General features: G+C 56.7%; 4 protein-coding genes across 13 annotated transcripts; 2 read left to right on the forward strand and 2 right to left on the reverse strand.

Moving 5' to 3' along the window:
• The first annotated feature begins 4747 nt into the window (after positions 1–4747).
• On the forward strand, positions 4748–9965 carry RNF39 (ring finger protein 39). Of its 6 annotated transcripts, none has more exons than XM_072813926.1 (4): positions 5078–5658; positions 7074–7096; positions 7198–7393; positions 8825–9965. In XM_072813926.1, exons 1-4 carry the CDS (start codon positions 5109–5111, stop codon positions 9409–9411), a joined length of 1356 nt encoding a protein of 451 aa, XP_072670027.1. In that variant the 5' UTR covers positions 5078–5108; the 3' UTR covers positions 9412–9965. The 6 variants fall into 6 exon arrangements, with proteins under 6 accessions (XP_072670031.1, XP_072670030.1, XP_072670027.1 ...); XM_072813925.1 differs by having other exon boundaries at positions 5081–5658; positions 8822–9965; XM_072813928.1 differs by having other exon boundaries at positions 5237–5658; positions 7302–7393.
• On the reverse strand, positions 9902–12762 carry PPP1R11 (protein phosphatase 1 regulatory inhibitor subunit 11). Of its 2 annotated transcripts, XM_072813935.1 has the most exons (4): positions 12454–12762; positions 12130–12259; positions 11511–11619; positions 9902–11138 (listed from the first exon to the last, which is right to left on the reverse strand). In XM_072813935.1, exons 2-4 carry the CDS (start codon positions 12148–12150, stop codon positions 10936–10938), a joined length of 333 nt encoding a protein of 110 aa, XP_072670036.1. In that variant the 5' UTR covers positions 12151–12259; positions 12454–12762; the 3' UTR covers positions 9902–10935. The 2 variants fall into 2 exon arrangements, with proteins under 2 accessions (XP_072670036.1, XP_072670035.1); XM_072813934.1 differs by lacking the exon at positions 12130–12259 and having other exon boundaries at positions 12454–12759.
• An 884-nt stretch (positions 12763–13646) lies between these two features.
• POLR1H (RNA polymerase I subunit H) lies at positions 13647–16791 on the reverse strand. Its single transcript, XM_072813933.1, has 5 exons — positions 16287–16791; positions 16102–16202; positions 15693–15802; positions 14564–14632; positions 13647–13995 (listed from the first exon to the last, which is right to left on the reverse strand). The coding sequence occupies exons 1-4, from the start codon at positions 16675–16677 to the stop codon at positions 14608–14610; spliced, it is 627 nt and encodes a 208-aa protein (XP_072670034.1). The 5' UTR covers positions 16678–16791; the 3' UTR covers positions 13647–13995; positions 14564–14607.
• Positions 16681–20417, forward strand: LOC140626258 (putative uncharacterized protein ZNRD1-AS1). 4 transcript variants are annotated; one of them, XR_012025452.1, is made up of 3 exons: positions 16681–16883; positions 19068–19143; positions 19629–20417. XR_012025452.1 is itself a non-coding variant. In XM_072813931.1 (3 exons), the coding sequence occupies exons 1-3, from the start codon at positions 18664–18666 to the stop codon at positions 20370–20372; spliced, it is 1044 nt and encodes a 347-aa protein (XP_072670032.1). In that variant the 5' UTR covers positions 17801–18663; the 3' UTR covers positions 20373–20417. The 4 variants fall into 4 exon arrangements, 1 of the variants encoding a protein (XP_072670032.1); XR_012025453.1 differs by lacking the exon at positions 16681–16883 and adding an exon at positions 16890–17794; XR_012025454.1 differs by lacking the exon at positions 16681–16883 and adding an exon at positions 16890–17706.
• Positions 20418–21755: the final 1338 nt, after the last annotated feature.

Below are 21755 nucleotides of genomic sequence, written 5' to 3' on the forward strand. Positions count from 1 at the left end.
TAATGTCCCTTTTAGACATCTGGGTGGCTCAGCGGTTGAGCTTCTGCCTTTGGCTTGGGGTGTGATCCCGGGATTCCGGGATCAGTTCCCACATCGGGCTCCCTGCATGGAGCCTGCTTCTCCCTCTGCCTGTGTCTCTGCCTCTCTCTGTGTGTCTCTCATGAATAAATAAATAAAATATTTTTTTTAAATGTCCCTTTTACCTGTGACATCCTGCCCATCTGGGGTTTTGCACACTCCATAGTAAGAGCCGGACCAGAACCAAATGGTTGCACATGGTGTGCTGCACAGGTTAACAAATTACTTTTCTGGAAGGCTCGTCCCCTGATGGGAAAGCAGGCACAGAGAGTGAATGTGAGCTGTTGACCATGCAAGAAGAGGAGGGTGGCTGGGGCTATGTGGGGCTCTGACCACACAGATCTGGCCACATGATGGCTGCTCGTGGAGTAGAACCCAGGGCCTTGTCCCTCTTAGCACCTTTGCCTCCTATGGGAGCAGAACCACCAATGGCAGGCGGCCCCGGTGGTGCAGCGGCTTAGCGCCGCCTGCAGCCTGAGGTGTGATCCTGGAGACCCGAGATCAAGTCCCATGTCGAGCTCCCTGCATGGAGCCTGCTTCTCCCTCTGCCTGTGTCTCTGCCTCTCTTTCTCTCTGTGTCTCTCATGAATAAATAAATAAAATCTTAAAAAAAAAAAAAAAAGAAAAAGAACCACCAACGGCGTCACACTTGGTGCACGTACTCTTCAGCAAGATCTGTTCCCGCTGCTGGCTCCAGCTTGGCACCCAGGGCTCCGCTCAAACATCACCTCCCCCGAGAAGCGTTTTCTAACCCCCTATTAGAAGTGGTACACACCTCCTCCAGGCAATTCCTCTTACATCACCCATTTGATATTCTGCAAAGCACTTATCATGTCTGTAATTATCTTGTTAATTTATTTGTTTACTTGCTTATGGTTAGTCTTTCCCAACAGAATCTAACTTGCTGGAGGGATAAGGGACAGTGGCTGGCTTGGCCACCTTTGTCCTCTGACACATAGGAGGCCCTCAGTATGTCACTGCTGAGCCAGGAGCCGAATGGACAAGCCAACAACACTCACCTCCTTGTGTTCCTACAGGACTGGCCAGGGATGGGGAGTGAGCAGGCTGGACAGGATGATGGATAGAGAGGGCTTCAGGGCAGCTGAAAGGGTGAACCGAGAAGTATCCGTGACACTGAGGGGGCAGCAGTCAGAGGGAGGCCACCAGCACCCAGGCATCCAGGCATAGTGAGAAGAGGAGCAGGGACTCAAGGCACAGGGACAAGGGATGTTCCCAGGAGGGGCAGAAAATGGAAAGTCAAGTCTCAGAAGAGAGGAAGAAGGATGCCTGGGTGACTCAGTAGTTGAGCATCTGCCTTTGGCTCAGGGCATGATCCCTGGGTCTTGGGATCGAGTCCCACATTGGGCTCCCTGCATGGAGCCTACTTCTCCCTGTGCCTATGTCTCTACCTCTCTCTGTGTGTCTCTCGTGAATAAATAAAATCTTAAGAAAAAAATGAAGAGAGTAACCAACGTTTCAGGGAAAGTGCACAGTGTCTGGAGGCCGTGGATCTGAATTTCAGCCCCGGTGCTGCTCTCAGCCCTGACGGCTGTGACTGTGTGATGCCCCTAGAACCAGGCTCATGTCCTTGAGCGTCAGGGTGGTTTGGAGAGTCTGGCTGAATCCTCACCGTCCCCACCCGCAGCAGCTCCCAGGAAGCTGCCCACTCGAACACAGCCTGCCAGCTGTGTTAAAACCATACCATACTCAGCAGTTCTCTTGAAAAAATGAGTCCTCAGAGAACCAACCTGGATTGAAGAAACCCTTGGGAATGGGGCACAGCAGGTGGGAACGGAGAAAGAACCATGGCCTCCTTGATTCATGCTTCCTTCTGCCTGGGCTTTCTTTTCCCAATTCTGGTTTTCTCCCCAAAGAGGCTTCACAATTTCTGTTTCAGCTTTTCCATTTCTTTCCCACTCCACCCAACCTGCTCTTCACTTATATGTCTCCTCCTCCAGGGAGCCTTCCTGACATCAGGCCCACTCATCCCCCAATCTGTCAACATGACCCTCCACCCACTCTCCTGGCTCACTGCACCTCTACCTTCAGTAATGATGGTCTCAGGGTGCTGGAGGCACCTTCATGCATTATCACGCTCCCTAATTCCGTCATAGTGGATTCCATGATGTTCTCCCTCATCACACTCCCTCAAGGCAAAGTCTTCCAAGCACTGCTGTGTACTGACCTCTCCTCCTAGAAGGCTCCTGCAGATGGGTGGACTCTCAGAAAGGACAGGGATGTCACTGAAATGGAGGCAGAGACCGGTTGAGGAACAAACAAACTAGAAAGAGGCAGGAAGAGAAGGAAACAGACTGTGGATGGGCTGAGCCTCCCAGTACTCCCTGGCTTGTGTGTGGGTACTGCACATTCCACATGAGTGCACAGGAACAGGCTGGAGCAGCTGGGAAGGGTGGGCACGACTGCATGGGAGGCACTGGTGTTAGTGTGGCACAAACAAGGGCACGTGCAGTCACTGTCACCGGCAAGCCAAGCCAAGCCAACACACACCAACAGGCACGTCCACCCATCCAGCTCTCTGCAGATAGAATGAGGGATTAGCCTGGTTGTCAAGGATTCTGGTGAGAGGGAGAGAGTCCTAGGAAGTGAGACATCCTGGCCGCATTCACCTGCGAAGGCTGTTCCCCGTGCTATGTATCCTAGAACTGCTAGGTGTGAGCTCACCGGAACCACACCTCATGGGCAGAGCAAAGCCTCAGCATCTGCTGACAGAAGGCATGTGACAATGGGACCATGAGCTCTTGAGCCCCTAAATGCCACCTGCCCTACCACATGAACACCCCCAGCACAACCTGACCTCAGCCATGGAAGCAGATCTGCTGGTAGGGGTAAGACTATGGCCAGCATCTAGAAGGTCTCTGCAGAGTCTGTCAGAAGTCCCTCTCACTTCACCCACGTGGTGACAGCCAATTCCACGACTGCATGTATGTTTGCCGAGACCTGCCGTGTGCCAGGCACCATTCCAAGTTCAGGGACCGCAACCTGAAGGCCAGCCTTCTGCTCCAGTAAAACTGCCTTTTGTTGGAGAGAAGCAGCTCAAAACACAGCTAGATCATTTCAGGTGGTGACACTGCCAGGAGGACAGTAACTCTGGGTGAGGAGACAGTCAGTGCCCTTGTGGAGAACTCCTCAGACATGGTGCTGAGTGATATCCTCTCCTGAGTATGTTCTGTTTTGTTTTAGATTTTATTTATTTATTCATGAGAGACAGACAGAGGGAGAGAGAGAGAGAGGCAGAAGGAGAAGCAGGCTCCATGCAGGGAGCCTGATGTGGGACTCGATTCTGGGACTCCAGGATCACACCCTGGGCCAAAGGCAGGTACTAAACCGCTGAGCCATCCAGGGATCCCCAAGTATGTTCTGTTTGGGTTGAGCCTCGAATGACAGATGGACACAGTCATGTCGGGTCTGGAGAGGATAGGTGACTGTGCCAGCCATCCCAGGAGACCCAGACTTGAGGTTTCAAATGAAACAAGAGACTGAAGCCATCCACAGGAAAGGAACTCCAGAGAATGGACAGGAAGGCCAGGAGAGGCACAGATGTCCAGAGACAGTGGCAACGGGAGGAGGGAGAAAAAAGTAGTGCAGATAGTCCCACAGGATCAGGGATGGGCAAATGGGGAAGCACGTGTGGTGGTTTCCTATTTGCCGCTACAGCATAGGTGATCTGCAACCTGTATAGGAAGTTGCAACCCCAGCACTCACCACCTAGCACCTCCGTGGTTCCGGAGTTCAACGTGGGTACCACTGGGCAACAATCCTGAGGCTCCTCCAGGAACCCAGCACCTCCTCTTCCCTCTGCCCTGCCCCTCCCACAGTCCTAAGTCCCACAGCAGGCTCAGGATGCATCCTGCCTCTCCTGTGCCTGCTGGTCTCCTGTTCTAGGGATGCTTCTGTTGATACTGGACCCATCTGGATTGTCCTAAACAATCTCTGTCTTTTAAACTCAACTGATTAGCAACCTGAATCCCATCTGCCAGCTTAGTAACCCACTCCCAGGTTGCAGGAATGAATTGTGGACATCTTTGGGGGACCATTACTGTATGGATGGCAGCGTGAAAGCCTGTCTTATGTACTGGGTTTTCGTCACGTTTGCGGGCTCCTGCTTGGTGAGCATAAGCTGGGAAGCTGGTCCCAGGATAATACGCACACACATGTGTGTTTGTGTAGATTTATCAGGGTGTCCAGTTTGAGTGTCAAGGACGTGCAGGTAGTGGGGATGAGGAGAGAAAGAAAGCAGAAGGGAGTTCCAGGACCTGAAATGAGACGGGTAGGGTAGAGTCCCAGCAAGGGCTCAGATCAGATCTGGGATGGGCTCCACTGCTGCTTATTCCCTTGCTGTGTGAGCTTGGCAATGCCAGCTCTCCGCACTGCCGTTCACCAAGAGATTTGCAAAGAGATAACCCTTGGGAACAGGCAGAAGAAGGAAAGAGAGTAGAGATGAGAACATACGGCAGGAAAAACTGAGAGAAAGGACTAGAAAGAGTGACATGGGAAGACAGTAATAGGAGAGGCTCTGGGAGCCAGCCAGAGGTGCCCCCACTGGGCCAGGCAGGAGTACACCTGCTCCGCCCCTTGCCCACAGCCTCAGAGAGCGAGCTCCTCAGCCCTTAATAGGTAAGGCAGGGCGATGGACAGGAGTGTCACCCCGACAACAGCAGACAGGAGCCAGGAGCCTCCAGATATAGGTGTGCCAGCAGCTGGGGATGACTCACGCCCTGGCCATGCAGGCACACATACCACAAGCGGCTAGGGCACCCTGCCCACCGGCCCAGGGCAGGCCCAGGGGAGGACAGGGGGCTGCCCTCCGCACACCAGGCCTAGTGCCCCAGGAGCTTCCCCTCCCTACTACCCCTCGGTTCCAGGCCCCAGAAGTCCTCTCCCTCCTCCACCCCATTCCCCACCCGCCGCCCTCCTTCAAACCTCAGCAGGGAAGCCAGAGAAGCAGGTGAGGGGTTGCGCAAGACCTGATGTTTACCTGCCTCAGGGACCTCCTCCCCCTATAAAGCCCGATGCGGCCGGGAGGGCGGTGGACAGCGAGCTGCTGGGAGACACAGGCTTTCTCGGGAGGGCGCCGGAGGGCGTCAGGCAGTGAATGCGCCGGGCGCAGCGAGGGCCGTCCAGCCGGCGAGCAGCAGGCGAGGGCCGCCCAGGGCGCGGGAGGCCGCGGAAGGCCGGACGCCCGGGCGCGCGTTCCCCATGGAGGCGCCCGAGCTGGGCCCGGGGCTGGTGGAGCGTCTGGAGCAGCTGGCGACGTGCCCGCTGTGCGGGGGTCCCTTCGAGGACCCGGTGCTGTTGGCGTGCGAGCACAGCTTCTGCCGCGCGTGCCTGGCCCGCCGCTGGGGCGCCCCGCCCGCCGCCGGGGTCCCCGCGCCACCCCCCGCCTGCCCCTGCTGCGGCCAGCCGTGTCCCCGCCGCAGCCTGAGGTCCAACGTGCGGCTGGCGGTGGAGGTGCGCATCAGCCGAGGGCTGCGCGAGAAGCTGGCGGAGCCCGGGGCGCGCGCGGGGAGGCGCCGAGGGGGCCGCATCCCCACGATGGGCTGCCTGGACCCGAGCGGAGAGGTGAGGCGGGGTCCCGGTGGGTGACCTGCCGCCGCGGGGGTTAGGCGCGGGGGCTCCCGGCGGCGGGGCTCTTCTGGAAGTTTAGGCAAGGAACGGATCAGAGGAATGCAAAGGACGGGGGAGAGGGGGTGGCGAGGCAGGATGGGGGGGTGGCGGGCGGCTGGCCACAGGTCCCGGGGGAGGCGCCGGGAAGGGTCGAGCGGGGGAAGGAGGTGCCACTGATCCCGAGGTCAGGGGGCGGCACCTAAGCCCCTGCGCTGACCGCGGGAACGCCAGGGCTCGCGGGAGATGCGGGGGACGCGCGGGGAATGGACACCCGGAGGGAGCCCAGGTGGCCGCGGCCAGGAGGAGGACGGCCTAGAATCAGACCTAGGCTCGGCGGGGGGTGTGGGGGGGTGCATATGGAATAGAGGGAAAGCAGATCCACACCCTACCCTCCTTCCCCCGTAGCGTCCAGGGGTCCCTCCGGTCACTGGCCTCAGCCGCTCTGGGCCCTACTTGTTACTGGATCTCCGGCTCCCCCTCTCAGGGCCCGGGAGACCCACACACCCTGCGCCCCCGCACTCCTCACTTCCTGCATCTCTGCACCTCTCCACTCCCCTTGGCCCCCCTTGCCACACCCCTCTCCGCCCCAACTCCCCGCCACCCACCAGCTACCCACCAGCGCCAGTCCCTTGCCAGACCCGCAGGCGTCCTGGATTTCTCACTGGCTTCTTCCCAGCAGCCTAGCCAGTCTCCAGTCTTGCTTCCACACTTTGAAGTCTACACAGACCTAATTAGTCCAGGTGTAATTGGCATCATTAGGCAAATTCTCTTTCCTCTCCTCCCTTCACCACTGCAGGTGTGCTCCAGTCATACCTGAGAGACAGTGATGGGAAGGGGGGCCTGATATTTATTTGGAGGGGGGCGGGCAGCATCCATTCTTGTTCCCATGGCACCCCAGGACACATCCAGGTCCAACTCCTTGGCCAGTGTAGACAGACACAAAGCAAAGGGCCCAATAAACGCCACTGGGCTTTTATGGCAAGAAGGGAAGCAGCTTTGTTATAAGGCTTTTATACCAACTCTTAGCCCTGGGGCTCCAGGTGTTTGGTCTAGGGTGAGGGACAATCTCAGGAAGGTATATAAAGATAGAATGAGGCTGGGGGAGGCAGCAGGGAAAGGTGAGAACTCCGGAAGGTAAGAGGGCAGAAACAAGTCCTGGAGAAGGCTGGGGAAGGAGAACCCTGGGAAATGGGCTGGAAACAAAGGCAGTGGACAATGATGGAGAGGAAGGAGGCACAGGGGGACAAAGAGGCCAGAGATGCCAGGGATCTTAGCCACTGAGAACCAGCTCCCCAAGGAAAGGGAAGAGGGGAGAGCCCCCCAGCACCATGCTCAGGGCTCACATCCATGTTTTCTTCTGCCCATCCCAGGATGTAAGGAAGACGTGGAGGAGGTGAGTTCCATTTTACTGTCCCTTCCTTTCCACTACCAGTGACTGCATCCATCCCCTCCCCATGGGCTCACATCTCTGCCCACATTCACATCCACGGACAGGTCTTCTGGATGGGAACTCACCCCTTCCTGCTCCAGAGATGTGGGTGGGCATCAGGGCGGACGGTGTCTCCTGATTTCCTGAACCTTCTCCCTCATCTGTCCAGATTTGATGTCCCAACACCCAAGTCATCTAACTCAGATGATGACCTCCCCGAAGACTATCCAGTGGTCAAAAACATGCTCCACAGACTGGCAGGTAAGGAGGGCAGGCGGGGCCCAGCTGAGTGAGAGTCTAGTTCAGGTGTGCTCTCTCTTCTCCCTCTAACACATTCAGGACTTCTTTCATGTCCGTGTTGGCGTCCTAGGGCAGCCCTCAGAGCACCACCTGCTGAGGGCTGCAACAGCAGATGATCCCAGTCCCACAGTTCTGGACATAGACGATGGAAACACAGGTGTTGGCGGGATTGGATCGTTAGGGCTGTGGGGGCAAATCTGATGGGGCCTGTCTGCTGGCGTCTGGGAGCTGCAGATGCTCCAGGGCCTATGGGGTGCCTTCTCCCTGTGTCGTCTTCATGTTGCTTCCCCTCCATGCTCATTTGTCTCGGGGTCCAAACCTCCTCTTTTTGTAAAGACACAAGTCCTATCAGACTAGGGCCTGCCCTAACGGCCTCACTTTAACTGAATGAGCTCTGTAAAGCCTCTTTCCAGCTGAGTTCACATTCTGAGGCCCTGGGAGACTGCTGCATATCTGTTTGAGGGGAACACCTCTAACAGTGTCCACCACGGCCCGCAACTCTTACAAACAGCCGTAGAGGTCAGCTGCTTCTGCATCTCTCTGCTTCTAGGGCTCTGGGCCTTCCCTGCAGCTCCTGAGGAGTTGCCCAACCCCCACCCCCATCCCCATGACTGCAGCTGCCCTGTCCCTTCTTTAAACTGCCTGGAGGGGTGCCTGGTTGGCTCAGCAGGTGGAGCCTGTGACTCTCCATCTCACAGTTGTGAGTTCCAGACCCACCTTGGGTGCAAAGATGACCTAGAAATAAAATCTTAAAAGAAACAAAACTGCCAAAGATGCTCCACCCTCTCCGTCACCCACCATCCCGTCCAAACCCAGACTGTTTCTAGCAACCCAATAGAAAAACCTCTCCTCAAGAGCAAACCATACATACATGGCTCTGAATACTCCTGGTCCCTTTAGCTATCACCACCTGCCCTTTCTTCCTCCCCCACTGTAACAAGAAGCTAGTGCACTCATACCTCCCCATGGGGCTGGGGGTCTCCTCTCCATCCTTCTTCAGAACCATCTTCCCATCCTGCTGAGCCAGCTCCCCACCCCCACCCCCAGATGCACCCAGTAAGGGTACAGTCTACTCCTCCGGTTAGGTGGACGGCTTCACTCTTCTCCCAGCCCACACACAGGCAACCTCTCCTTGGCTCTCACACTGTGCCCCCTGCCCACCAACGAGGTCCTTCTCCCAGTCCAGGTCCACTGGAGTGGCTGATCAGTGCTGGCTGAGCGCTACTGGGCCCTGCCCTCCACCTGTCTTCCCCTACTCTGGCCCTCCACGCCTCTGGAGCTGTCGTGGGGCATCCCTGAGGCCCTCTGCTGCACATTATCGGGCTCATCCTGCCAGGAACCCCTTCGGCCAGCCCCTCAAGCTGTTCTCTCCCGCCTCTCTTCGTGCAGCAGATTTGACCCTGGACCCGGGCACTGCACACCGCCGCCTACTTGTCTCCGCCGACCGACGCAGCGTCCAACTAGCACCCCCGGGGACCCCCACGCCCCCGGATGGTCCTGCGCGCTTTGATCAGCTCCCGGCCGTGCTGGGCGCACAGGGCTTTGGGGCTGGCCGGCACTGCTGGGAGGTGGAGACCGCGGATGCCGCCTGCGGCCCAGACTCCTCTGGGGAGGACGAAGCGGACGAGGATAAAGCCAAGGGCCGCTACGCCGTGGGCGCGGCCGGGGAGTCAGTGCGCCGCAAGGGCCGCGTGGGGCTGTGCCCCGCGGGGGCCGTGTGGGCTGTGGAGGGCCGCGGCGGCCGCCTGTGGGCCCTCACCGCCCCTGACCCCACCCCACTGGGTGGTGCAGGGCCCGTGCCACGGCGCATCCGCGTAGACCTTGACTGGGAGCGGGGCCGCGTAGCCTTCTATGACGGCCACTCCCTAGACCTACTCTTCGCCTTCCAGGGGCCGGGCCCCCTGGGGGAGCGCGTTTTCCCGCTGCTCTGCACCCGCCACGCCCACGCCACACTCCGCATTGTGCCAGCCGAAGGCTGAGTCCACACCACCACCACCACCACCACCACCACCGGGAGGCTTCCTCCTGCGCCAGGGAGCCCCCCTTCCTCCCGGGAGCACATCCACCTGTCCCCTCCCTCCTTCCCACCTGATCCCTACCCAGCACCCCAGCCCTGGCCACCAGGTAGACAGGATGGGTACCCGCAGCAGTTTACTCCCGGCCCCCACCTTGCCTCCTCTCCAGATGGGCCTGGTCCTCCTCCACAGTTATAGGGCTCCGGCTTCTGGCCTGGCTTGTGTCCTCTAGGAGGGGATAGGCCAGCCCTACTCCATGGTGACTGCTTCCTATGCTCATAGTCTTTTCCACTTTGGGACCTTGTTAGGGCTCCCCCTGCACATGCTCATAGTAAGGAACAAATGGTGCTACCTCTCCTTTCCTCCACCTGGAATGGCCCAGACCCCCAAACTCATCCTTGTATATAGCTTCACATCTTTCCACATATGTATAAATGGGCCCATATTAAACACGTTTTGTGATGTTGGGTTATTTATTTTGTGCATCTGTGGCAATAAATGAGATCTCAGTGGTGGTATGGATTTGACTCATCTCTGCAACTGTGCATGGCACAGAGGCCTAGAAAATGTCAAGATCCCAGTAAGGAGTGGGAAGGGCAGAGAGCTGGACATCTGGGCTTTGGAAGGCAGGAGGATGAGGGTACTGTCTGGGACATGCCCCTTCTCTGTGCTCCCTGCATTTTCTTTCCTCTCTCAGGGACCCAGGGCCCTGGGACTGTGTAGGATTGGTCTCTGATGCCAGAAGACGGAGGAGATTGTTGGCTCTAAGTGACCAGTCTTCAAGTGTTGGCAATCCTTTATCTTATGAGAAGGGTGAGAAGAGGCCATACCTGTTTCCTTTTGCATCTCCCATTAAAGATGAGAAAGCACAGACCTCTCTCCCTCAGCTCCTCTGGAGGGCATGAGGGAGGAGGACAGGAGAGGGGAAGGGTCGGGAGCTTGCCGGGAGCCCTCAGGTCTCCTGAGAGACCTTGGATCCCACAGGTAAGGACGAGGACTTCGGGTGATATAAATATGTAACTGGAAGAACTCTGAGCCAGGATTAACAGGCATAGCTGGGGAACACTGCCCCCAATCTGACAGGGACCCTGGCAGTGAAAGCCGGGGCAGCTGAAAACCCCATTTCAGCGTTTGGGACTCCAGGAAAGAATGCAAGGGGCCACACACGATAATTGGATCCTAGGACAGGTAGTTTGGCAGTGAGAACGAAGGGGAGAGACGAGGACCGTGACGCCTGAATCCCTGGAGAGCAGAGGATGAATACTGGAAGGAGAAACGAGGGCTGGGGGAACCCAAAAGTCTGGGCTCTGGAATAGCAGCAAGTTAGAATTCCAGGATCTCTGTGGACCCTCCTATCTTCCCTCCGTCAGGCAGAGGAGCAGGGAGAAGGGCTGGAGAGGGATCAAACCATGTGGGTTTAGTCCCCAGGTAGCCACATGAATACAGTCAGGGCCAGACAAACACAGGAGTGGTGGGGGAGAGAGGAATTTAGTGCTGCATTGGCCCTGGAGGGGGCTGGGAGGGGTCAGGAGGCTGCGGAGGGCTGGTGGGGCTTGGTCCTGGGGTTGTACGACGCTGTCCTTTGCGGTGGCCCCGAACACAGTGTGTATGACCACAGCCTTCCTCTTCCTCCTCATCACTCTCAGTGGAGCTCTCGCCAAAGGCCCGAGGTTTCTCGTAAATACAGCAACCTGGATTCGAAGGGAGGAGCCCAGGAAAGGAGCACCAGTTAACATATAATCAGTTGTACTCCTATTGGGTGTCAGCACTGGCTCCTTCTCCTTCCAGGGTCCAGCTTCTCTAGCCCCGCTGCCCCTGGGGCTCAGGCACACAAACCTGCCAATCCCAGGCACTTCCATGTCTCCCCTATAACCTTAATCCATGTCCCCGAAGCCAGAGAACCACCCAGGCTGTGACAAGGCTGTTAGCAGCTGGGGGCCTCAGGGTGGTCAGGTGTGAGAAGGAAGGCCAAGAGGGGTGGGGGCACAGAGGAGGCACCTGGGCTCCCCCACCCAGAGCTGGGTGGTGGGGTGGGGATGGGCAGCAGGGCAGTGAGCACTCACATTTGGATGAGCGGCGCCCCATGTGCTCATTGTCCACAGTGTCACTCGTCCATTCTACCTTCTTCTCTGGCTTCCGTTTCCGCAGTTTGATGGTCAGGCTCCGGTTCTCCTGGAAGGTGGGGAAAGACAGACATAGCCATCTGGTCCCCTCTGGCCGTCCCTTCCTCATCCCTCCCTGGGGGGTCATGTCTCCCAGCACCCCCCACCCCAGTCCATCAGGCCCCACCCAGGGTGGCAGAGGGGCCCGGCGCAGGTGGGGTAGCGCACAAGTGTGTGACCTCCGGGTCCCTGGGGAATTCTGCCGCTTCATATTCTGTGTCCATCCCAGCTTCGTGGACAGAGAAAACACAACTAACCTAGGAGGGTCCCCGCACATCTTCCAGGGAAAGCTCAACCCTCTCCGTCTCTCCATCCTCCTCCCCACATCGGCCTCGGTGTGACTAATGCTCGAGGAGGATTTTCTCAGCGCCCAGGACCTAACCTTCACCTGCGGCTCACTGTGAGGATCCCCGGACCCTCCCGGGCTTGCGCCCGCACCCGTGCACCCAGCCCCCGCCCCGGTCCTGCCAGGGCCCTCAACAAGGCGTGCAGCCCAGCGCACTCCGGTCCCGAGCTGCACCTCTTCGGACTCCCACATCATGCCCTGGTGTCCTCGAGGGGCGCTCACGGGCGGCCGTCCGTCAGGTGCTTCCCGACCCAGGGGGCGCCCCGGGGTCCCCCGCCCCGACTCTGAGCCTGTGGTGCGCCTTCTGCAACGGAACCACCGCTGGCCCCTGCCCCCGGGGTCCCCCTAGGCTCCCGCGCCAGCTCCGAGTCCCCAGCACGCCCCCCCCCCCGCCCGCCCCCTCCGCAGCCCTGACCCCGCCCCCGCCCCCGCCCCCGGCCCGTCCCCGTCCCCGTCCCCGTCCCCGCCGCGGGCGCCACCGTCCCCCGCCTTTCTCACGGGCTCAGTTGTCACGGTAACGGTGGTCTCCGTGACGGTCTCACTCAGCCCGGCTCCTGCCTCGGCCATGGCTGAGGCTGCGGAGAGGGCAGAGGGCGGCGGGGCAGGAAGCGGCCTTCCCGGTGTCTCCGAGCTCTAAGACGACCGGGATCGGGATCGGGATCGGGATCGGGATCGGGATCGGGATCGGATTCGGAGGAGCAGCCAGGACCCTCCAGCGCCTCGGCCCCTCCTCCTCGGCCTCCGCTTCCCCCCGGGGTAACCTGCCCAGCTCCACTTCCGGCTCGCCGCTTCCGGGTGTGACGCACTCCGCCGTCGCCGTCCCTTCCTGGCGCCGAAGGTCTCCGGACGCATGCGCCGCCGGACTAGTTCTCCCGTCACGTGACGGTGAGCAGGTGCCGCAGCCCGCAGAGAAGGCGACGCTGCCGGGAGCGGACGTTGCGCAGGCGCGGCCCGAGACCCGGCGGGAGCGCGGTCCCCGAGGGCCGCGGGGGCGGGGCGCAGGTCCCTGGGCGCAGGGTATGGGATGCGGTTACCCAGATGCGTGGTGCGGGCGCCGGGACCCCCGCCGCGCGGCGCCTGGTCCCGGACTGGAGCACCGGCCCCGGAGCTCCAGCAGGTGCAAGCGCCAGGTCAGGGCTGGGCTCCCTTAGGCGCCGCCGGGAATCCCCCTCCCCCTCCTCGGCCTCCCGCAGTCCTCTGGGGGCCTCGAGGGTGTAGGAATAACGTGCGGGCTCTGAGATGCTGACGTGAGCGAGGCTGCGGGGCGTGGCGGTGAAATCCGCTACCGAGTGGCCCGCAAGAGCTACCGACAGCAGAGGCCGAGCTGCGGTCCACGGAGCACCTGCCTTTTTGTCGGGCAGAGATGGCCAAAGGGGCCTGGTTGGCAGGTGCGGGTGAGGCCAGGTGCGTGCTGCAGGCATGAGGTTCTGCAGGGAAAGCTTGGGGAGCCTGCACCAGCCGCGGCGGGAGGGGTGAGGGCCGCCGGCGGCGGTGGCATCCGGCAGCAACCGGGGAGGAGACTCTGGACGATGCCTGTTAACAGAAGTGGTCAGGGAAGTCCGCCCTGCCCGTCCCATCAGTTCCCACTACGTCGCCCGGGGCTCAGACACCTCAGGGAAAGTCTCAGAGCTCAGAACACACAAAGGACCGGGCAGTGTGCAAGCCAAGGAATGCAAAAATTGACTCCAAACTAAGTTTGAATGTTTATTGTGGCCGGACTACAAAATTTCGTTCAATGTGATAAAAAGCAAGATACAACTTGTATTCGTAGTAAAGCCCATTTAAAAAAAAAAAAAAAAGTATCTCTCTGAAGTAGGATTCCTTGTCATTTTTTACTCTACCTTTCCATATATGAATTTATCACAATGAATATACATTTATGTCAACAGCAATAAAAAAATACAATTTTCAAAATGTCCAATGTGTTCAGCATATACTGGTAAACCTTAGTATCAGACTTCTTGTTCCAGCTCACACGTCAGACACATCTGGTTACGTTATCTGCTTATCTCCCAGCATCTGGGCTCCTGCTTTGTTTCCCTAAACTCAGGAACCAAATACATTTAGTCATGGAATACTTGTAATTACTTAAAAAAAAAAAAGATTTATTTATTTATGTGAGAGACAGAAATAGAGGCAGAGACATAGGCAGAAGCAGGCTCCCTATAGGGAGCTGGATGTAGGACTCAATCCCAAGACCCGGGAGATCATACCCTGAGGTGAAGGCAGATACTCATCCACTGAGACACCCAGGTGCCCATAATTACTTTTTATATTAGTCTCATTCCTGCCTCCATTTTTTGTCTTTGGTAGTTTCCTTTTTCCCTTTTCCTTCTCATACACTAATTTATACTATATTTTTTGTAGCTGATATACCTACTGAAAGAATATATTCTCTGTAAATCCATTTAAATTCCTTTTGGAACAAGACATTATAAATAACAGGTATGTCTGGCTTATATAGAAAAACGTAACCTTGATAAAGAAACTCAACTACAGTAGGTGTACTGTAGGGACAATGGTAATGCCCACATGATAATCTCTGTCTATGGGAGCAAAGCACTGCAACCAGGATAGACAAAGCATCTAAGAACCCAATATCCCTCACCTTTCAAGGAAGAGGGAGAACTGATAAGGTGCCCAGAAAGAAAATCAAGAGTCTTCCTTCTCCTGGAACCTATGGAGAAAGAAAGGACTCATTATATTTAGGCACAGAGGTTTTAGCAGTATAAGACAAACATTCACGTGAAAAATTAAGGAGGGAGTTTTATTTATGACATTGTAGATGACTAGCTCCCCGAAACAATCCTTCAAATTCAAGACAACTAAAAATCCTGGACTAAAAACCTAAAGGACAATGAGATAAAATCTCACACAGATCAAAATGGTTAAAAGTAATAAGTCAGGAAACAACAAATGTTGGCAAGGATGTGGAGAAGTGGGGAACCTTCTTGCACTGTTGCTGGGAATGCAAACTGGTGCAGCCACTCTGGAAAACAGTGTGGAGGTTCCTCAAGAAGTTAAAAATAGAGCTACCCTATGACCGGGCTGGATGAATCTGCACAACCTGTGACTGTTATCTTGGGGTTGAGTTCAAGCCCCACAGTGGATAGAGATTATTTAAAAACAAAATCTTAAAAAAAAAAAAAAATTTATTTACTCATGAGAGACACAGAGAGAGAGAGAGAGAGAGAGAGGCACAGACACAGGCAGAGGGAGAAGCAGGCTCCATGAAGGGAGCCTGATGCGGGACTCAATCCCAGGACTCCAGGATCATCATGCTGTGGGCCGAAGGCAGGTGCTAAACCACTGAACCACCCAGGGATCCCGAATGCTAGGTCTTGATAAGCGTGGTGAAAGTACAGAACACCGAAGACAAGGAGTTCTCAAATGGTTCAGGTCTCTCTGGTTCCTGAAATCACAGGTGATTCTCATAAAAGCAAGAGCACTGGAACAAGCAGCAGGATTCAACACGCAGAGCACCCAGAAATACCTGCCTTCTCTCTGTTCTCACTCCTTTAAACAGCTTAAAAGCTTCGCTTCACTGGCTATAAAAAAAACTAACAAAAATGTTCTTTTTCAAAAATAAAAAAAAAAAAAAACACAAATGTCCCTGTTACCTGAAAAGAGGACAGGACCAAAGGAAATAACCGGTTCTTGGGTACAAGAGGGAAGTCACAGGACATGTGTGGTTAAGGGCCAGAGGGAGAGGGCAGAGGGCCAGGGAGGGGGCACACCTGCAGCTGGTGCAGGTGTAGAAGACGGTCTGCCCCTCGTCAGCTGAGCGCATCTGTCTGGTGTGGTAGGCCATTCCCTCGTGACCACATCGGGAGCAGCGCCTGTCAACCTGGCAACCAAAGGGGGGGGGGGGGTCAGGGAAAGCCAGGATGACCCCTGCTTCCTACAGGAATCTCGTTGCATGCTCTCCCCAGCACCCCTGCTCCAAAGACCTCTGTTTCCCCAGACCTCAGCACTCAACCCTGCAGCCCTTCCCGCTCTCCCTGTGGATCAGTGTTGGCATCACTCACTCACCACGGGTCGCTGGAGGTCGGGCTCCTCCTGCACACCCGTTACCCCAGACTCAGCACTCAACCCTGCATGTCTCCCCGCCTTCCTTGTGGGTCAGTGCTGGGGTCACTCACTCACCACGGGACCCTGGAGGTCGGGCTCCTCCTGCGCCGGCGCGGGCACCGCCGTCCCCACCTGGTTGAACACGATGCGGGTCCTCACCACCTTCCCCTCGAAGTCTGCGGAGCGGTAAGCGCTGGCTGCGGGCACCCCCGGACCCCCCGCCGCCCCCCGCAACCCGGCCGCTCCCGCCCCCTCCTCACCCCGCACGGGGACGCCGAAGCCACAGCGCACACAGGTGACCGCGTCCTGGGCCCCGGGCAGGGGCAGGACGGAGCCGCAGTCCGGACAGAAGTCCAGGTCCGACTGGAATCTGGAGCCGGAGGGCGCGGGGTCCATGGCGCAGAGGGTGCGACGGTGGGCAGCTCCGGTTCCGTCCAGGGGCCCCGGCGGCCGCGAACCGAGCCCTCCTCCCTGGACGCGCGAGGCTCCGCGGGAGGACCGGCCGGCGTAGTGCGGTCCTCCAGGGCAGGTGAGAGCACCCGCCGAGCGGAGCGGGCTAGAGCATCCGCCGCGCAGACGCCCATTGGTCGTGACGTCACAATCCCTCGCCCAGACCGCAGTCCGCCGCGCCGGCGCCCTTGGGTGTAACATCACAATCCGGCGCCCCGACCGCTGTCCGGCTCGCCGGCTTCTGTGGGGTTGTGACGTCACAATACGTCGCCCCGACTGCTGTGCGCGGCGCTGGCGCCTTTGGCCGTGACGTCACAATCCGGCGCCCGGCGCCCCGAGAGCCCCAAAGCGGGGGTCGAGCGCCGTTGGAGACGGACGGAGGTGCCGACGCCGGGATAGGAGCTCGGGTAATGGCCGCTGCGCCTCCGGACACTCCATCAGGAAGAAGCGCAGTCCGGGGATACGTATTTTCTGGGACCCAACCTCGGGAGCGTTGCTTGTGGAGATGTTGCTGAGCTTCCCGAACACCGCCGCGCCGCCCCGGAGCCAGTGGGCCCAGCTCCGCCCCGCCGGCCTGACGTGCCCAGGACATGCTCTAGGAGCGGGCGGGCCAGGGAGATGAGGGCGAGGGCCGGGGGCGGGGCGGGGCGGGGCGGGCGGCCCAGGCCCGGGGCTGACTTGGGGGCCGGCCCCCTCCGCCGCGCCCAGCGGGTCACCGGGGAGTGACGAGCACGGTTGCCGTTCCCGAGCGTAAGGCTCACGGTCGCTAGGGAGCCGAGCTGCGGCCGCTCGCCAGTAACCACCGTCTGCGGGGCACGAGGAGTTTCTGAGCCGCTGCCCCCCTGGCTCCCGTCCGCCTGTCCCCGCAGGACGTCGTTCTGTCCGGCTCGAAGGGGGCGGTCTGCCGTTTAGACCGCGAACGTTAAAATTAGCCTGTTTCCCTCTTTGACTCTGTTCCCGACTCCGTGACGGTGCAGTGCTGCTCCACGCAGAGTCCAGCGCGATCCCGATGGGCCGGTGTCGTGAGGCCCGGGCCTTTCCAAGTGTCTGTGGAGCTGGGGCGGCACCGTTGGAAAGGATGCTGTGACCTCAAGGGGTACGAAGGACACGGTGGAACCCGCCACGAGAGACCCACACAGGGCCTAGGACTATGGTGTCTGCACCTCCAGGAGGACTCGCTGATGTTTCAGTAAAAACGTGGACATGGCACCTCAGGAGCAAAGGAGAAAGGTGCTCGAATACCAGCGACAAGGGAACCAGAAGATGAGTTCTAAAAACCGTTGCTGAACACAAACCGTGCTGGGTTGTGTTCTGAAAAGTAATAGGACGGTTACCTTTGTTAAATATCAGAATAGGTGTCCACGGACAGATAGGAACATAGGCAGGAAGTCAGTGAGATCCAATAACTGATACCAGGCTCATTCCAGTAACAGAGACACATCGTATTTGTCAATCTAAATTATAGATTACCTCCCGTTTACAGTCTAAATTTCAGCATGAAAGTGTTACAAATGATACAGGTATCACCATGGAAACCCTGGCTGGTTTTCAAGTGACTTAGGAATAATGTTTAAAAAACGTTGTGTTCAGAAGAAGGGAAAATCACTGTTACGTAGAATAGTCCGGAAAGACTTTACAGAGACTTGGGCTTGATCTGTGGAGGAGAGACCATTGCCAATTATTGAGGACTTACACTGTCTGTCCCAGGCTCTTTAATCTAGTTTATGTTTGTTTTTTATAAGATTGAGAAGCAGACCTTTGTCTCCCACATCCATCTTATAGACCAGGAGACTGACCCATTGTTACTTACCCAGAGCCACACCTCAGAGGTGGTGTGATTAGCGTTCAGACAGCCCTGTCAGGCTTCAAAGCCCACGCTCTTGCCATAAAGAGCCTGAAGGGCACAGAGATGAAATGCCAGGCATCCCCAGGGGCTTCAACACGACCTCACGGTAAACTCACAGTACACTAGGGATGACATATGAAAGGCTGGCAGTCTTCACTTGTGTTGCCGTCAGCCTGACCCACAAGAGAAGAGGGACCACTAACCAGTGCCAAGCCAGGGGACTCAATGGGAATGGTCTCATGGATTTGGGATGAAGGATGACTGGCAGTGTAAGGCAGGGACACAGAGTCAGGGTGACCAGATAAGAAGAGAATTTCAGAACGGAAGGCTGGAAGGCAGAGATGCTATATGTGCTGATAGAGGCAGAGAGGGTCCGGACCCAGAAACTACAGAAGGAGGATGGACTGCGAACCCTGGAGTCAGGAAACCTCTCCGAAGACAGAGCCTGGGAGGCAGAGCGGTCTGATGGAGAGGTGCTGGGGCAGCACAGTAGCAAGGAGCCGCCTATGTCTTCCCGGCCCCAGACTCGGGACTCAGACTGGTTCACGTTGAGTCCTCGGGAGATGTGCGCTTCTACTTTCTGTGAAGGGTTTACGTGCTGGTCCCAGATTCTCCACCGTGGTAGTGCGGTGCTTTCCCATGGAGGAGGCAGACTTCTTGGCAGTCAGTTTGGTTAGGTCAGTGTGTGGGAAGATGTCCTGACGCCTCCCACGCTCTAATCTACCTCTGCTCTCTTATCTTACAGTTTGGCCTGGGCTAAAGCATCACCAGACCCTAGGATTGCCGTAGACCAACAGTCCCCACTGGAGAAAAAACTCCTGGTAAATCATCTTCATGTTGTGCACTTGGGAACTGCTAGGAGAAGTAGCCTTGGGTTTAAAACCCTGTGCAGGTGACCCCTCCCTGGTGGGTATGTTTACCTATATCCATACCTGCAAAACAGTATTCTGTTCAAAATGCCCAACACTAGGTCAGCCTGGGTGGCTCAGCGGTTTAGCACCACCTTGGGCCCAGGGCGTGATCCTGGAGACCCAGGATTGAGTCCCACATCAGGCTCCCTGCATGAAGCCTGCTTCTCCCTCTGCCTGTGCCTGTGCCTCTGCCTCTCTGTGTGTGTGGTTAAATAAAATTAAACAACAAAAAAAAGAAAAATGCCCAACACTACATATTTTAAAACTAGTGGTTGATTTTGGTGACCAGTAATTCAGCTCTGAGAGCTCACAGTTTCACATAGGATTGATGGGAGTAAAAATCACAGTGATTATGCCAAGAAAGCATTATAAAATTCTCTGCCCCACTTTGACAGAACCTAGGTGGTGTGCATAGCACGGCAGCACGGCAGCTGATAACCCAGAAGTACCAGGAGGAATACGAAGCACTGTGCAGGGAGCAGGCTCTGTCTCTCGACTACTGGCTTGCCAAGGCAGAGTCCTATTACAATAAGAGGATAGTGGATATGATGAAAGAACAAGACACAGGCCATGAAAAGAAATTGGAGGGAAGGATGACCCAAAACCTAGAGAAACTGAAGCGGTATTACTTGGTTCCTGACCGGGAGTTGAAGCACATAGAGAGGCACATACACCGCGTGGGGCAGGTCAGAGAGCTCAAGAACAAAGCAGGTCGGCACCTACCACGGCCTAGTGAAACAAAGTTCCCAAGGATCCTGCCAGAAGAGCGTGGTGTCCTGGGCACACAGAGGAGGAAGCAGGTAAGCGAGCGGGAGCAGATACAGATCAAAGATCACCAGCAGCGCATGCTCCAGGGAAGAGAGGTCCTGGAGCAGAGGCTCCAGGAAGGAGTCCTGAGACAAGGCCGGAGCCAGAGGCCCACACGTGACCGGTGTGCAAGAGCCGAGAAAGAAACCAAAGAGTTTGAAAGTGTTACCGTATACCCTCTCTTCCAACCATGCAGTCAGAGTCGGATTAAAGTGAACATTCTCATGGAAAAGAATAGAGAGGAAGCCATTACCATTATAAAACCACATCAAAGAAAATTCTTAACGATGCCGCCCTTTCTGCGAAGCCAAATAGGAAAAATAAAAGACTAGTAAAGTTTCAGTGCGTTTGTAATAAAATCACGTGTCTTAAGTGAACTTTTGTTTGCAGTACTCCTTCTTGTCTCTCCCAGAGTTCATGGATGTTTGTATCTGATTCTGGAGCACCAGTTCTGGATGTGAAGCTGGGCAGAGTGGGTTTTACTTACCTAGTGTTTGCTGGTGCGGAGTCTTGACGTCCAGGGTCCCCACCTGGTCAGTGATGCTGAGCAAGGGATGCTCCACCACTCCCCCTACTCCCAGCCCTGGAAGCTATCACGTGAGATCTCTGTAGGTCCGCCTATTGTCACAGCTTTATGGGGAACTACTGACCAGGCCCTCAGCATATGCTGCAACCCACAGTTTGTGTGAGCAACTGCACCTGAGAGTGTCCTGTGTGCGCCATGTGGCCAGTATGAGGTCCCTGCCCTTGGGTAGCATACATGTGGTGGCCACTCAGGTGCTATGCAAGGGTGACGCCCTACCAGGTCCCACTGAGCCGGAGGGTAGTGACCGCCTAGGTGATGTGCGGGGAGGGATGCCCCACCAGGCCCCGCTGAGCAAGAAGGGCTGTTGTCTCAGTAAGTAGTGACTGCTCAGGTTGGTTCCAGCTCCATGTGTCACTTTCTGTCGCCCATGGAAACAACATCTTTCCAACCCACACTCATAACTCAGGAAACAAATTCCTGCATTGAGTGAGAGTTGTAATCACCAAGCAGAATGAAATGTATTGGTTTCACTTTCAGTACATTGTCTCTCCAGACACCAACACGCAAGGAAGGTGGGCTTGAGAGTCGGTGAGTGGAGCATCAGGAAGGGAAATGAGACCCCTCCTCAAGCTGTGCTGGTCCTGATGCAGGAGCCCCGCACCAGCAGCTTACTGGTCACCCGACTGCACTGGTGGCAGCATCCACTAGGCTTTTCCTCAGGGGTAAGACTATTGGCTCTCCCCCTGTGCCCTCACCCCCACCTGCTGTGCCTCCCACTCGAGGCTCACCCCATGCAGTCCCTGGCCTCCCACCTCCATGTCCTAGGGGTGGATCCCCTGCCTTGTAACCATGTGTGTTGTCAGAGCATGAGGGGCAGGAGGCCTGGAAACCCAGGTCGATGGGGTAGCGGTACCCCTTTGAGTTGACTGGGACCAAAGAGCAGCCTCATACATAACTGGAGGGGAGCCTGGCCGGCTCAGATGCTGGAGCCTGCAACTCCTGACCTCAGGATCCTGAGTTCGAGCCCCACGTTGGGTATAGAGATGACTTAAAAATAAGCCGATGTTTCCTGCAAGGATTTTCAGGCTGGACACATTGGTGAGGTCAGCAGCCCCATTTCTCCAAATCTAGCATAAACGCAACTGGTGATGGCAAGGCAGTGTCAAGCTCATGTGGCTAAGAATAAAAG

The sequence above is a fragment of the Canis lupus genome, chromosome 37 (genome assembly GCF_048164855.1).
Source record: "Canis lupus baileyi chromosome 37, mCanLup2.hap1, whole genome shotgun sequence".
Classification (NCBI taxonomy): Eukaryota; Metazoa; Chordata; class Mammalia; order Carnivora; family Canidae; genus Canis; species Canis lupus.